Below are 16,938 nucleotides of genomic sequence, written 5' to 3'. Positions count from 1 at the left end.
CCACCTAAGGATTTTCTTAACAGTTGGTTTCTTGCCCACACAATTGGTTGAAATTCTCATTGTCAAAACTACACCAGAGAAAAAGAACTACCCATTACCAACAAATAACAGACTTGAGCAGTTTTCATACTGAACCTTTGTAACACACAATTAGGGATTGTAATTGGGGATGTAGTGCAATATAGTAAATGCTTTCACGAGCTGGTGGTTGCTAAGCTAATATATTGATTGAGTTATTAGTAGCAAAAGTGGAAATGTTAGCATATTCCACTCCCCTTTCTCCATTTAGTACTCAAAATTTTGTCTGTGAAAAATAAATGTTAAGGTTTATTTTTTAATCTTACTGATTCCAAAAGCCAGTACAATACTCCTCAGGACTTAATGTCAGGAGGCAATCATCTCACCCTTAATAATTGACAGCCTACAAAATTCAAAATCAGAGGACATGCTCAGCACCTCAAACAATATATTTGATTATTTGTTGTGCAGTTTAGATTTCCAGCTCCATGGTGTAATGCATTTTACAAAAAAATAACAAAAGCTAAATTAATTTAAGTCACAGGCCATTGTAAAAGATGCTTCTAAGCTTCTACAGAATGCCCTGCCATTAATCAACACATTTTTTTTTCTTGAAGACTACTCGTTTGGACTTATAAAAATTTCCAGTGTGGCAGTATGTCAAGTAATCTGTGGGACTCTCGCATGAATCATGCAACTAATAATTGGAAATTCTATTTTATGTGTTTTTTTGTAATAATAATGTAGGTATTACACAAAAGCTGTTTAGCAGTCTGGCGTAAGGTTTAATCTGGAGAAGAAGAGATTCTCTGTGCACTGCACATGAGATTGGACAGCACTTCTTTGGAATAGTTTACTGTTAATATAACTATAATAAAGATTGTAAACTTGAAGTATTCATTAGAATGGTCTTAAATTGTTAGAATATCCACATATCTTCAGCCAGTTTGATATTTTCATACTGCATTTAGTTTAATAATGATGAGTATAATAGTAAATGCTGGTAACTGTATTGAGCATATGCATCAACCTGGTGCAAAACACCAAGTGGGACCATTTTGCCAACTGATATGCAGTTGTACAAAATAACTAATCAAAACACTAAAATGTTTCTTTGAAGTGTAATAACTAATCTTCATTTTTAATGCTCCTTTGCAGGTTATGTGCTGCTATAGACCTCCTTTTCCAGCTGAAACAGCACAGTCTGGGCCCCAGATGTCCACAATCACGAATGATGGTGTCATCAGGAAGCAGGAATGGAGATAATAACAATTTTGCCCAAACTCCAAGATAAAACCCCTCATTTCCATAGAACAATTCCAACCCAGCTGATAACTAGCGAAAACTTGATTTCAATCTTCATCTCATAAACTCATAATACTTCTGTAATGCAACAAAACAGTAAAAGCTGACCCTTCAGTTTTACGAATTGAGTCAGTTCCCCAGCCTGGCTAAGTTGAAAGACTGGGTGAAAGTAAACCACTTATCCTTGGGATGCCTTCATTCTGCACCCTTCAAGATAAAATCCAGGTGATACACAAAGAAGTCATGGGAAAAGATAGCCCTGCCATTCTGGCTGAAAGAGATTAGGGTAGATTATAACTGTTGGACAGCTGACTAGCATAGTGCACCTGGTTAGCCGACATATGTTAATGTGACCCGATCCATTTCGAGGGCCGGTTCACATTAACATATATGTGGTGGGCTGCGGGTGCCAAATGTGCATCATAATGCAGTTGGGCGGCTCCAGGCCAATGCAATATGAGATGCCAACCCGGCTGGGCAAAGGTAGGTCCGGGGTGAGAGCCTGAGGTGGCGGTGTCCAACATCATTGTGGTGAATTCTGCAGGAGCACTTCTGCTCCTCCTGGCCCTACAAAGGAAACTTTTTCCTCTTACCTGCAGGGCCCCTTCTTCCTTCCCAGTATTGCCGACCTGTTTCAGCGTGGTGGGAATCCCTACAAAGGCCCCCGTTAAACTGCCACTGGGGTCCGACTGACTTCATAGGACCACGGTTAGCATTTATTCATGAGGCTCCTGCCCGAGTCTGGTGGGCACCTCATCCACTACCAAAGCCAACATCGCTATAATCGGAGATCGGTGGGAACAAAGCTGAAAATAGAGCTACTCCATTTTAACTGTTTACCTGTTCCATTCCCGCCCAATGAGGAGAATTAAAATTCCCCTCAGAGGCTTTATCACCAATTATTTGGCCTCGTTTTAATTTCCACCTGTAGATGTGCAGAATTGGGCCTTCACTTCTGATTGCCATCAGCCATGCAGGGGTGTGTATGCATGCTTGCACAGACCTGGCTTCAAGCCCCTTTGAGTCCCAGACTGCTACTAAAAGTGATAATCAACACCAGGGAAATAGATAAGGAGTACGGAGTGTCCAATCTAGTGTACCTGGTCTATACGTGATTGTAAAATTTCCAGCTCAGAAGAGTTGTCTTCTTTTACATTTGCATGGGGGGGGTGCTCAGGGGGCCGGGGACGGCGGCGCGGAGAGGTGCTGGCAAGCGGCCAGCAAAAAAAATGGCCGCCCCGCACCTCAGTGCCTCTACCGCCGCAGGTAGGCCCCCCTGAACCGGTCGGTTAAAGCAGGGGGCGCTACTAAATTTCGCGATCAGGGTGGTAGTGGGGTGCTGCGCACACCGATGACGTCATCGGTAGCGGCGCAGCACTAATGGCTAGCGCTGCCATTAGCACCCCGCTAAATTTAGCGGGAGGCGAGGCCAGTGGCGCAAAACCCACTAAGTGCCCTCTTAGGGTGCTAACGGGTGGCGCAGGCCAATGAATTTCTAGGCCACTGTTCTTTAGGAATACACAATATATTATTCCACTACTAAGGCCAAGCTGTGTCTCTTTAAGGTTAGAAGGTGTATTTGTTAAATAAACAAATTCTAAGGCAGAGTTTAATTGTTTGATAAGGGAACTGTGCAGGATGTGATAAATTAAAGTTTAATTGCTCTTCAGCCTTCAAGTTAGGATCTTGATATATGTATAGCTTTCTTTCTAAAGAACTTCCATTTACATAGCACCTTTCAGGACCTCAGGATGTTCCAAAGCATTTCACAGCCAACAATGTACATGCTGAGATTATATATAAAAGACAGAATAATGACTTTTGTGATTGGGTATTTGTTACTGGTGAGGGAGTTTCAAATTTTCAGTTTATATTTTTGTGGACTCTAGAAGCAGGTGTGCTCTTCCTGGGCCTCCCAAAATATTCCAACCCTCTACTCCTGGGATCTCCTCCTCCCCCAGACCCAACCTACTGACCGGCTCAACGACCAGTAAACTGCAGCAGGCGGGGGGGGTGGTGCGCCTATTTGGTGCTACTGGCATTTAAATGAGGCCCAAAGCTGATTTTGGCTTGGGTCTCAGGCTGGCACGGATTGGTGCATGGAGCTATCGCTCCGCTGATTTTATACAATCATACAACACAGAAGGAGGTGATTTGGCGCATCGTGCCTGTGCTGGCTCTTTGGTAGAGCTCTCCAATTAATCCCACTCTCCTGCTCTTTCCCCATAGGCCTGTAATTTTTTTCTCTTCAAAAATTTATTTATTTCTCTTTTGAAAGTTACTGTTGAATCTGCTTGCACCACCCTGGTTGCACTTGTTTTGGGCACAAGTGGAATTTCTCGGCATGTAACTTTTGGAATACTGCTTTGATTTTTTGTTTCGAATTAGCGCTCCCATGAAAAGAAATGGGAATGAATGAAAACTGATCTTGTGCGACACCAAAACATTACAACAAAATCCTGTTTGTTTCGAAGATCTGCATTATTTTAAATGTTTTACGATTTTGTTGTTGTTGAAGTTTTGTTCTCCATTACAATCATCAACTTGTGGTCTTTTAATGTAAATTAAACAGTATGATTAGTAAAAAGCCCGAAAAAGTGAAACTAATTTTTCGAAGGACATATGTACTGGGGTTTCAAGCAATAGCTGTAAAAATAAAGCTGAGAAGATTACACCATAAATTGCTGACCAAGTGTAATAACATTTAATACTGTGGAATACCTTCAGGGGATTCAAAAGTAATTGACAGTTTTCCAACTAACTCATACTGATGGTGGTTTTTACCTGATTTAAATGAGTTAAAGAGATAGCAATTAAAACAGTACTGCCTCCAGACCAGCAAACTGACTGTCTGATTTGTGCTCTTTTGTCCATAATTATACATAAACTAAATGGGCACTTTCTTTACAATTAGACTTAATTTTGCACATCATTGAAAAATAAAAATTATTCTGTTGCTACTTATTCATATATGATTATAATAATAAACATACACTTACTCTTCAGGCAAAAGGTATTGTTCCAGTACCACAACAGGTGGAGTAGGTGGTCTTATTTTAGCCAGTGCCATGATGTGTTCAAAGGTGATGTCTGTCTGCGTGCCCATATCTACCAGTTGACACTCCTGAGATGGGTTAAGAATTTTTGTGCGTGGAGTTCTTCGCAACACTTGTACTACAATGGGTTCTTTGGCTGTTCTAAATGCTTCTACTGCCTGCTCATGGGTGGCTCTGGATAAGTCCTTACCATTAACCTGTCAAATACAATTTGAAAATCATGAAGTTGCAATAAAATCCTGTCTGTAATAAGAACACACATGCATGATACTAGCCAGACAAATACTATTACAAATAGGGGCATTCACATTGTGTATTCTTTTCATATAAATTATATATTTTCACAATGCATAAGTGGCAAGCATCTGTACTATACTTGGGCAAGTACAATAATGCAACATGTTACTGGCAAAAACAAATTGTCGTCAATATTTTGATTTTACACATTGCAGCGAAGTGCCTTCTAACCATGCCAAGAAATTGAACACAAGAATAATCAATAACTTTATGTAGAACATTCAATGCATGTGGTAAATCAGGGCAAGCTGCACTTTATATTTAGAAGGCAAATGAACCATAATAACAGTGGACTTACAAATTAACAATTATAACGATGGACCTAAAGGGTCATTTCAGATTGTAAATTGAGATTTTTTAAATCCAATGCATCAAAGCAACTGAAGTAATGTGAGCGTACTCGGTTTATTTATTTTTTCAAAGCTGTGTTGAGGAAGCTTCAGCGTAATAATATAATCGTAGAATGATAAGGCACAGAAGGAGGTCATTCAGCCCATTGTGCCTCTGCTGGCTTTTTGGGAGAGCTATCCAATTAATCCTGCTCCCCTACTCTTTCTCCATAGCCCTGTATTTTTTCCCTTCAAGTATTTATCCAATTCACTTTTGAATGTTACTATTGAATCTGCTTCCATCACCCTGTCAGGCAGCGCATTCCAGATCACAACAACTCGCTGTGCGAAAAAATGTTTCCTCATGTCGCCTCTGGTTCTTTTGCCAATTACCGTAAATCTGTGTCCTCTGGTTATCAACCCTTCTGAAACTGGAAACAGTTTTTTCTTATTTACTCTATCAAATCCATTCATGATTTTGAACACCTCTATCAAATCTCACCTTAACCTTCTCTGCTTTAAGGAGAACAACCCCAACTTCTCCAGTCTCTCCACATAACTGAAGTCCCTCATCCCAGGTAGCATTCTAGTAAATCTCTTCTACACCTTCTCCAAGGCCTTGACATCCTTCCTAAAGTATGGTACCCAGAATTGGATACAATACTCCAGCTGAGGTCTAACCAGTGTTTTATAAAGGTTTAACATAACTTCCTTGCTTTTGTACTCTATGGGCTGGATTTTCATTGAGGAGTCGGGACCACAACTTTCGGGGTTGTAGTCCCGCCTCCATCGGGTTCGAGCCAACCCATGCGATTTTGACTAGATTGACCTTGTTGAGCCCGCCCAGCGGGCTCAGCAGGCCAATTAACGGCCACCCGGCAACAGATGACATCACAGATTGATATTTCATCTGTCAAGACCTTTTGACAGATGAAATATCAGCGTTTCACAGCTGTTTGAAGCTGTCAAACACTGACAATCTGTACTCCAAGTTAATTCCTTCCTCTCAGGATGATTTAGAGATCTCCCCGGAACAGAAAGCTGAATGCTGCAATTTTTGACATCGGCGGCCATTCTGCTTTCTGTGGCGGTGAGATGAGGGACTCCCGAGACCTGAAGGAAGGAAGGCTGTAAAGGTATGTAAAACTTGTTTAAACACTTTACACACACCAAACACACTTACCTTTGCACTCATGCACCCATCACTCACCTGAACACCGGACATCTCGACCCCTCCAAGCCCTTCATCCTGACGGTCCGCCTCCTCTAACTTGGCGTGGTTTGGAGCCGTCAGGAATCCCACACTTCTACATTAAAAATTGGGATTAGGCTAAAAACTGCCTGGTAACTACCTGTTAACAGGCAGTTAATTGGCACTAATCCCCTTCCTGCCTCGGGGAGGCGGGTCCCAGTGCGGGTTGGGTACCCGCCTCCTTTGAAACTGGCATGGAGACGGGTTGGGTGCGGGATGGGTTCGGGACCCCCCGATTTCGGGATTTTAACCCCCCCACATGCCTCCAATCCCGCCTCCACGGCCCAATGAAAATCCTTCCCTATGCCTCTATTACTAAAGCCAAGGATCCCATATACATTTTTAATAGCCTTCTCAACTTGTCCTGCCACCTTCACAGATTTGTGTACATACACCCCTCGGTCTCTCTGTTCCTGCACACCCTTTAATATTGTACCATTTAGTTAATATTGCCTCCCCTTTGTTCTTCCTACCAAAATGCATCACTTCACACTTCTCAGCGTAAAATTTCATCTGCTACGTGTCTGCCCAATTCACCAGTCTGTCTATGTCCTTCTGAAGTATGTTATTATCATCCTCACTGTTTACTACATTTCTGAGTTTCGTGTCATCTGCAACCTTTGAAATTATGCCCTGTGTACCCAAGTCCAGGTCATTATCAAAAAGAGCAGTGGTCCTAATACCAACTCCTCCCAACTGAAAAACAACTGCTCACCACTACTGTCTGCTCTCTGTCCATTAGCCACTGTCCCTTTAATCCTATGGGCTTTAATTTTGCTAACAAGTCTATGTGGTACTTTGTCAAATGCCTTTTGAAAGTCCATATACACATCAACCACACTACCCTCATCAACCCTCTCCGTTACTTCATCAAAGAACTCGATCAAGTTAGTCAAACACAATTTGCCTTTAACAAATCCGTTAATGAAATCATAAACTCTCTCCTAAACACATTTCTCTCCCAAGATCCCCTTTCCATCCATAAAGTCTGTATTGCATCTCAGCCACTCTAAGTCAGTGTTGCCACAAGATAGGGTTGAATGAAGGCCCTTCATCCCATTTACCTCATCCTTCCAGAATATAACTCCATTACAGCATCTAGCTGTTTCTTTCAATGAGTCTAGATTCTTGGCCTTAACCAACTTTCATGATAACCTGTTCCAGGTGTGTGTTTACCAGGTGTGTGTTTAAAAAAAAAGTTCAGTTTCTTGGCCTGAACAAACTTTTCTGATAACCCGTTCCAGCTGTTGATTATCCTCCGTGTAATGAAATAGAACCTGACATCGGTCCTGAATTTGTCATTAACAACCATTCAATTAATGTGGTAAACCACTGTTTGTATTCCACTGTGTACATGCCTGGACATGCCTCGGCTGACTCCTCCCACAAGTCCTAGTATAAAGGTGACTGCTCCCCAGCCCCTTTGTATTCTGGACCGGTCGACCACTCGAGGCAGACCTTCATTCTTTTGTTAATAAAAGCCTTTAGTTACTCTCTTAACTCTCAGTCTTTTATGAGTAATTGATAGCGCATCAATTTTATTAACAAAATTTTTATAATGGAGAAGATCCTCACACCAGCATGCCTGGACTTAGATCATCGGGAGGCGGACTCATCCACCAAGTTTACTCACTGGCTTAAGTGTTTCGAAAAATTCCTGACCACCTCCGCAGCAATCAAATCGGACGAGGACAAACTGGATGTCCTGACCTCCAAAGTGAACCACCGAGTGTACTCGGTCATCCAAGACGCGACCTCGTACGCGGACGCTATCAAGCTCCTCAAGGACCAGTACACGCGCCCAGTGAACGAAGTGTACGCCAGGCACCTTCTGGGGAGTCGTAAACAACAACCTGGGGAATCGACCATGGAATACCTTCAGGCACTGTCTGTGCTTGGCCGGGCCTGTGGTTGTAAGGATGTAAAGGCCGCCGTGTACACAGAGGAACTTATCCGGGACGCTTTTGTTGCGGGCCACAGATCCAATTACACCCGACAGCGACTGTTGGAGCAGAGTGACCTCGACCTCAACAAGGCCTCTGAACTCGCACTATCACTGGATGCAGCCTACCGGGGCATGGATGCCTACTCCTCTGCACCGTGGACGCCGCGGGGAATGACAGCCTGGGACACGGTAGGACCGCCTCATAGCGCCGTGCCACCCCAGCCACACCCCAGCAACGGCCCAACTACCGCAGCAGTGTCCCAAGGCCAGACAGCAGTGCCCCAAGGCCAGAAATGCTACTTCTGTGGCCAGGCAAAACACCCCAGAGCGCGCTGCCCGGCGAAAAACGCGATCTGCTCGGGCTGCGGGAAGAAGGGACACTACGCTAACGTCTGCAGGGCCAAAGCCACCCCGAACCCCAGCAGCACCGCGTGTGGGCCATGCGGGCCGCCATCTTGGGCCTCCCCGGCCATGTGCGAACCACCGGTACAGCAGCCATTTTGGACGCCTCCAGCCACATGGGGATCATGGACGCCGCCATCTTGGACGACAGCCGGAACGCAGCAGGCCCCCAACACCGCCTCATCTGATACCCGCAGCGACACACCGACCCCTACGCTGGCATCCGTTACACTGGACCAAGCGAGACCGCACCAGCTGGCCAGCTCCACAATGGACATTAAGGTAAATGGCCACGATACAATCTGCCTTTTTGACTCTGGGAGCACGGAGAGCTTCATCCACCCCGACACGGTGCGGCGTTGCTCTCTCCCAGTCCTGCCTGCGCACCAGCGGATTTCTATGGCCTCCGAGTCCCAGTCGGCGGACATCGGTGGCTACTGCGTAGTGACACTCGTAGTAGACGGGACCGTGTACGATCACTTTAAACTTCTGGTCCTGCCCGACCTCTGCGCTGCCGTCCTGCTGGGGTTAGATTTTCAGTGCCACCTTAAAAGTGTTACGATGGCGTACGGTGGACCCCTACCCCCACTCACAGTCCGCAGCCAGCAGCTCCCAAATTGCCCGCCGCGCACCAGGTGCAACCTCTCCACACTCAGAGTCACCCCCCCCCAACTGTTTGCTAACCTCACCCCCGACTGTAAGCCCATCGCCACAAAGAGCAGGCGATACAGTGCCGGGGACAGGGTTTTCATTAAAACCGAAGTGGAGCGGCTCCTGAAGGAAGGGATTATTGAGGGCAGCACCAGCCCCTGGCGAGCCCAGGTTGTGGTCGTTAAGACCGGCGAGAAGCAGCGCCTGGTCATCGACTACAGCCAGACAATAAATCGCTACACCCTGCTGGACGCCTACCCACTCCCCCGCATAGCTGATATGGTCAACCAGATCGCGCAGTACCGCGTCTTCTCGACCATTGACCTGAAATCAGCGTACCACCAGCTCCCTATCTGCCCTGAGGACCGCCAGTATACTGCCTTTGAGGCAAACGGCCGCCTCTATCACTTCCTTAGGGTTCCCTTTGGCGTCACCAACGGGGTCTCCGTCTTCCAAAGGGAGATGGACCGGATGGTAGATCAAAATGCGTTGCAGGCCACTTTCCCATATCTGGACAATGTGACCATCTGCGGCCGTGACTTGCAGGACCATGAAGCAAACCTCGAAAAATTCCTCCGCACCGCCCAACTCCTGAACCTGACATATAACAAGGAGAAGTGCATATTCCGCACAAACCGCCTCGCCATCCTTGGCTGTGTTGTGGAACACGGAGTCATCGGCCCTGACCCCGACCGGATGCGTCCCCTTATGGAACTCCCACTGCCCCACTGCCTCAAGGCCCTGAAGAGGTGCCTAGGGTTTTTCTCCTATTATGCCCAGTGGGTCCCCTACTATGCGGACAAGGCCCATCCGCTGATCAAGTCCACCTCTTTTCCCTTGACGGCAGAGGCCCACTTAGCCTTCCACCGTATCAAGGAAGACATTGCCAAAGCCACCAGGCACGCAGTGGACGAATCCATCCCCTTCCAGGTGGAAAGCGACGCGTCCGACTTTGCCCTGGCCGCTACCCTCAATTAGGCGGGGAGACCCGTGGCCTTCTTTTCACGAACCCTCCAAGGCCCGGAGACCAGACACTCCGCTGTTGAGAAGGAGGCCCAGGCGATTGTGGAGGCTGTGCGTCATTGGAGGCACTACCTGGCCGGAAAACGATTTACCCTGCTCACTGACCAACGTTCAGTTGCTTTCATGTTTAACAACAAGCAGAGGGGCAAAATCAAAAATGACAAGATCTTGAGGTGGAGAATCGAACTTTCCACCTACAATTACGAGATCTTGTACCGGCCCGGGAAGCTCAATGAACCCCCGGATGCGCTATCGCGTGGCACCTGCGCCAGCGCGCAAATCGATAGACTGCGGGCCCTCCACAATGACCTCTGCCACCCGGGGGTCACCAGGTTCTTCCACTTCATCAAGGCCCGCAACCTGCCTTACTCTATTGAGGAGGTCAGGACCATGACCAGGAACTTCCAAGTCTGCGCTGAGTGCAAACCGCACTTTTATAGACCAGACAGGGCCCACCTGATAAAAGCCACTCGCCCCTTCGAGCGCCTGAGCGTTGATTTTAAAGGGCCTCTCCCCTCCTCCGACCGCAATGTGTACTTCCTCAATATTATTGATGAGTACTCCCGTTTCCCGTTCGCCATCCCCTGCCCGGACATGACCAGTGCCACGGTCATTAAATGTCTGAACGACCTCTTCACCCTGTTCGGTTTCCCCAGCTATATCCATAGCGACCGGGGCTCATCGTTTATGAGCGACGAACTCCGTCAGTACCTGCTAACTAGGGGTATTGCCACAAGCAGGACCACCAGTTACAACCCCCGGGGGAACGGACAGGTGGAAAAAGAAAATGCGACAGTTTGGAAGGCCGCCCTGCTAGCCTTAAAGTTCAGGGGCCTTCCAACCTCCCACTGGCAGGATGTGCTCCCCGATGCGCTCCACTCTATTCGGTCACTGCTCTGCACTGCCACTAACGCCACCCCTCATGAGAAAATGTTTGTCTTCCCAAGGAAGTCCACATCGGGGACATCGCTACCGCCATGGCTGACGTCCCCAGGGCCGGTCCTACTGAGAAGGCACGTGAGGACCCATAAAACGGACCCCCTGGTCGAGAGGGTCGACCTCCTCCACGCCAACCCGCAGTATGCTTACATTGCATACCTGGACGGGCGGGAGGACACAGTCTCCATAAGAGACCTTGCACCCTCGGGGGCCGCAGTAACCCACTACTCACTACCACCCCCCCCCATGATCCGATATCCAGCCCCAGCAGACGGCAGGCCTGGGCCCAGCGACCCGCTCGACACCTACGAGGACGACACGCCTGTGCCACAGCCTACGCGGGACTCGACGCCGGAAGCTCCACTACCCCTGCCGTCGCCACGCCGATCACAGCGGCAGACAAGACCTCCGGAGAGACTCCAATACACTAACTTTTAATACACTTCACCCCACCGGACTCAATTTTAAACAAGGGGTGAATGTGGTAAACCACTGTTTGTATTCCACTGTGTACATGCCTGGACATGCCTCGGCTGACTCCTCCCACAAGTCCTAGTATAAAGGTGACTGCTCCCCAGCCCCTTTGTATTCTGGACCGGTCGACCACTCGAGGCAGACCTTCATTCTTTTGTTAATAAAAGCCTTTAGTTACTCTCTTAACTCTCAGTCTTTTATGAGTAAATGATAGCGCATCACCGTTCCAGCTGTTGATTATCCTCCGTGTAATGAAATAGAACCTGACATCTGTCCTGAATTTGTCATTAACAACCATTCAATTTGCCTTTCAGTTGTAATCTGATACTCTGTCCATTATATAATGTTTAAGTGCAGCCTTGAACATGGTCATTAAAACACACAGTAGGCTATGGTAAACCTCCGGCTTCCCATTGAGAATCTCAGTACGACTTTTACAAGTGCTTCTGTGCTTGTAACAATTCTCAGAGACAAATTCATGAGACATTAGTCCTCTGCACCATGATAGGTCATTCAATAGAAAAAAAAGAGAGAAAATATAATCATTCTTAATGAACCAGAATGATCTTTATGGAGGTTTTGATACCAGTAGCTTTGTTTAGTTGAATGTGTACAACATTACCATAGTGCATGACCTTTCAACTAATCCACAGTTAATTAATTAGAGTGCAGTTGCTCTTTAAAGATAATTTGAAATACATGAAATGAACACTCAGTGCAATTTTCAAAAGTCAATCTTACCTTTTTGAAAGATACTTGTAAAAATGGTTCTAACTCACTGGGTTCCACTACAAATTCCCAAATACCTTCCATGTGTTTTGGGAAATTTAGTTGAAACCTCTTAAAAGACAACTATCAAGAATTTCAAAATACATAAGGATGACAAAATCAATGTTATCTTGAGCTGTAGTGTTTTATGGAGGGTCACAATGACGAATGCACAATGCTATTTCATCTATTGCTTAGCAAGTCTATATTCAGAAGATTTTTGTGTTACTTCGCAATCTAAACTGCTCGTAATAAGACAAGTTGTTAATTTCACTACTGTCCAGATTTTAAAATAAAAACAATTTGGTATTTGAAGTGAGAGTAACTGAAGTTGTGATTGTTCACATGTGAGAATGCCACTATCAGGGCTGATTCATTAATCGGTTTTGAGATGTTACACCAAGACATCATCATAGGATGGAGCTCAGAATCAACTTAACAGCACAACTGCCTTTTTGGATTTCTTGATCTACTCCAGTTGCACATTATACAACATGGAGAATGGGGTAACGGAAATGAACACAAATGTATCTTTTATGGTGAAGATTACCATACCCTAGCATTTTCAATTTTCTCGTAGTATTTGGAGAAAACTAGGCCTAGAAATTCAGTATAGCCACTTTTGGGGCGGTAAAGTCGGGCGGCCGCTAAAGTTTGCGCCCGGCGCAAAGTTGAGGCCACTTCGCCGATATTCAGTAGCTTCGCCCTAAGAGTTTGCTCGAGCGCTAAAACTGGCGATGCACGACTATCTTTAGGCGCTAAGCCGGCGGCGCTGAGCGATACCGCCGAGGCCGGGCGCAGCGCAGGTGCGGTCATTTCTTGATTGACAGCAGACACCCTGGCGCCGGCCAGCTCTTAAGGGGGAAGGGTCGAGTTGGTCTGCTGCCACACCCTGGACACTGCAGCCCTCCAGCTAGGCCTGAACACTGCTGCTGGACCCAAATAGTGCCTGAAAGGATGGAGAAGGCCCGTGAACGAGCGCAACGCTTCTCAGAGCATGATCTGAGGGTGCTGGTTGGCGCTGTGGAGAAGAGACGCCATATCTTGTTTCCGGACAATGGGAAGAAGCCGGCGGCCCGCGTCTACCGGAAAGCCTGGAGGGATGTCGCCACCAGGGTGACATCCAACAGTGAGGTCCCCAGGAGCTCTGTACAATGCCGCAACAAGCTAAATGACCTCACCAGGATTGTCAGGGTGAGTACCCTTTCCAGTGTCCTCCTCATCCTTGCATGTGCACCTCACATTATGGGCAAAGGGACCTGAAAGCCCTAATGGCCAGCCCTCATGCAGCAGCTATGGGACAGTCATGAACATCAATTGCACATTCTGCACTTAACACACTGGCCAGGCTATTCGACCATGGGAGGCATTGCACACAAGATCAGGGCTACACACTGGCCAGGCTATTCCACCATGGGAGGCAGTGCACACAAGATCAGGGCTACACACTGGCCAGGCTATTCCACCATGGGAGGCAGTGCACACAAGATCAGGGCTACACACTGTACTTAGAGGCCGTCCTTTCTCTTGCAGGCCAAGCTGGCCAATAATAAGAGGAGCCGGACTGAGACCGGGGGAGGCGGACCCCAGATCCAGCAGCTCACCGAGCTGCAACAGCGCGTGGAGCGCATCATGGGTGCCCGGGTGATTGGCCCCGTTGCATCTGGAGATGCCGACCCTGTTCTGGGCACCAATGGTAAGGACATCACCTTTTGGACCTCTCTCGTCCCACTTGCGCATCAGATCTACATCCTTTGCCACTGTCCGACCAATGCGCTGAATGCCACCACTCATGCATCCCTCGCTGACGCCCTCTCCTCACTCTAAAGCTACTCTTGTGCCTTCCTGCTTTCAGATGGTGAGGAGGAGGTCCCTGAAGCTGCCAGTGACAGCCCCTCAGAAGAGGAGGAGGAGGAGGAGGAAGAGGAAGGCGGCCCATCAGGGGAACCCTCAGCCGCGGCAAGCCATGCCAATGTAGGGGACACGTCTTCCCTGGAGGGGAGCCTGGGGGAAGTGTCGGAGGGGAGTGTAGCTCCTGGGACCAGCGGCCTGCAGCAACGCGGGAGGGGGGTGGAAGCTCAGCGGCCTTCTCCCCAGAGGGGGGAAGGGTCGGAGGGGAGTCCAATTGCTGGGCCCAGCGGCGTCCAGCAACGCAGGAAGGGTCGGGCAGCTCGGCGGCCTTCTCCCCAGAGGGAGAGTCCGGCCTCCAGTCCGGAGACGGTCACCGCCGAGGAGCTGCCCCTCCTCGAGGACATGTCCGCGGACTCGGAGCGCCGGCACACGGAGCTCATGGGGGTAGTGGCACGGATGCCTGAGGCCATCGAGTCCCTGTCTCGGAGTGTGACCGAATTCGGGGCCTCACAGGCCACGAGTTTGGCGGAATTCGGGGCAGATTAGGCAGCGAGTCGGGCGGAATTCGGGGCAGCTCAGGCAGCGAGTGGCCAGGTGATCAGTGGTGCCGTGCAGTCACTGGCTGCTCTGATGCGGTCACAGAACAGGGCAACACGGGCACTCACTGCTGCCACACTCGCTGCGTCAGCCAGGCATCGCCAGGGCACCCGCCGTGCTGCAGCAGCACAGCGGTCTGTCCCTCGGCAGATTGCTGCGCATGCTGCAGTGCTGGCCCGGGCGAGTGCCAGTGTCTCAGGCGACCAGCGAGCGCCTGCCATCCGCCAGCTTGCCCCCATTCCTCCAGCCGCCACTGCCACTCCCCCAGTGGAGCTGCCACGAGCTGCTGCAGCGACTGATGCTGCCCAGCCACAGCTGCAGCATTCACCAGCCGGCCCCTCGAGGGCCAGACCTCGTCTAGGCCGACCCCCAAGGGCATCTGCCGTCACGACATGTGCCCCTCAGGAGCCTTCGCCCAGCCTTGCAGCAGCCACTGGGCTCACTTTGAGGAGCAGCAGGGCGTGCAGGGGCCGCAAAAGTTTGCAGAAGGCATCGCCCTCGCGGGCCACAAAGTAGAGGGTGTGCCCAAATGTTTTGTTTTTTGGAATGGGTGTTTTGTGAAGGCCGAGGATGAAGGCCATTTTTGTTTACATCTTTTGTTAATCCTCCCCAGGTTGTGGGAGTGAGTCATGTGTGTGTGTGTTTTTTGGGGGTTTCATCTGTATTTGGTTTTCATGTGGGAAGGGCCCTGAGTTTGTACAATAAACCATTTTCTTTATTCAGATTGTCCATGTTTGATCTTTGAAGTGTTTGTTGCCTTAACCGGCTGAGGGCTTGCGGAGCGGCTGCAATCATGTTCTTTCATTGCCACAAGCCATTCCCTGACAGGGGGCCTAGAAGTGACGTTCAATAAGCCGCCGACGGGCGGCCCTTGGACCTTCTGCCTCCCTCCTGGGCTGGTACTCCTCCTCCTCCTCCTCAGGCTCCTCCTCCTGAGGTGGTGGTCCAACGTGAGGTGGCAGTGCCGGAGTCCTGCGGATAGCCAGGTTGTGCAGCATGCAGCAAACGACGACGAATTGGGAGACTCGCTCCTGCGAATACTGGAGGGCTCCACCTGAGCGATCCAGACAGCGGAACCGTTGCTTCAGGACGCCGATTGTTTGTTCGATGATGTTCCTGGTCGCTTGATGGCTCTCGTTGTATGCCTCTTCAGCAGGGGTCCTGGGCGCGCGGAGCGGGGTCATGAGCCAGGTACACAAAGGATAGCCTTTGTCCCCGATAAGCCATCCTCTTGGGTGAGGCTGTGCCTGGAACATGTCAGCCACAGTTGTCTGTCGCAGGATAAAGGCATCGTGGCTGCTGCCTGGAAAGCGGGCATTGACAGCTAGGATGCGCTGCCTGTGGTCACACACCAGCTGTACGTTGAGGGAATGGTAGCCCTTCCGGTTGCGGTAATCCTCGGCATGCTCCAGAGGTGCCCGCAAAGCCACATGCGTGCAGTCAATGGCGCCCTGCACCATGGGGAAGCCCGCTATTCTTGCAAATCCCACTGCACGCTGCTGCTGCTTGTCCAGGGTCATGGGGAAGGAGATGAATTGACGTCTCCTTCTGAAAAGGGCATTGGTCACCTGGCGGATGCAGCAATGCACGGCGAACTGGGAGATGTTAGCGATGTCCCCAGCAGCGGATTGGAAGGAGCCGGTGGCATAGAAGTTCAGAGCCACCGTCACCTTCACTGCCACCGACAGAGACGTCCTGCGCCTCAGCTGTGGACGCAGATCTCTGTGAAGCAGCTGGCAGATCTCTGCAACCTTCTGAATCGCAGCCTCCTAACACACTGCGCGGCAGACATGTTGAGATAGGAGAACTGCTGGCGGTATTCCCTGAGTGGGTAAGGCCTCCGTTGCCGACGCCTGTTGCCCCCTCTGCGTCTAGCCAGGGCTGCCACTCTCTCACGGCGTCTGTGAGCCCTTCGGACATAATGCTGAAACTCAGCGTTGGCACCCAATGCAGCCCCCATAATATGCTGGCAAACACTGAGATCTCAATGAAGGCAAAGAGAATTGCAAAGCTCTGGCCTTAAGCTAAAAA

At 49.0% G+C, this 16,938-nt stretch overlaps 1 protein-coding gene across 3 annotated transcripts in view; it reads right to left on the bottom strand.

Annotated features, from left to right (window-relative positions):
* Positions 1-16,938, bottom strand: part of pdzrn3b (PDZ domain containing RING finger 3b) — a 512,314-nt gene that overhangs the window by 46,416 nt on the left and 448,960 nt on the right. For all 3 annotated transcript variants that reach the window (XM_086001419.1, XM_086001420.1, XM_086001421.1), the window contains one exon: positions 4,323-4,576. In XM_086001419.1, coding sequence (XP_085857545.1) covers positions 4,323-4,576 — 254 coding nt within the window. The remainder of the gene's footprint in view (positions 1-4,322; positions 4,577-16,938) is intronic.

Source organism: Somniosus microcephalus, chromosome 11 (genome assembly GCF_052327205.1).
Source record: "Somniosus microcephalus isolate GS21.2 chromosome 11, FLI_Smic_1.0, whole genome shotgun sequence".
Lineage (NCBI taxonomy): Eukaryota > Metazoa > Chordata > Chondrichthyes > Squaliformes > Somniosidae > Somniosus > Somniosus microcephalus.
The sequence above is the reverse complement of the archived record's forward strand: the minus strand, read 5'-3'. Positions and strand labels throughout refer to the sequence as shown.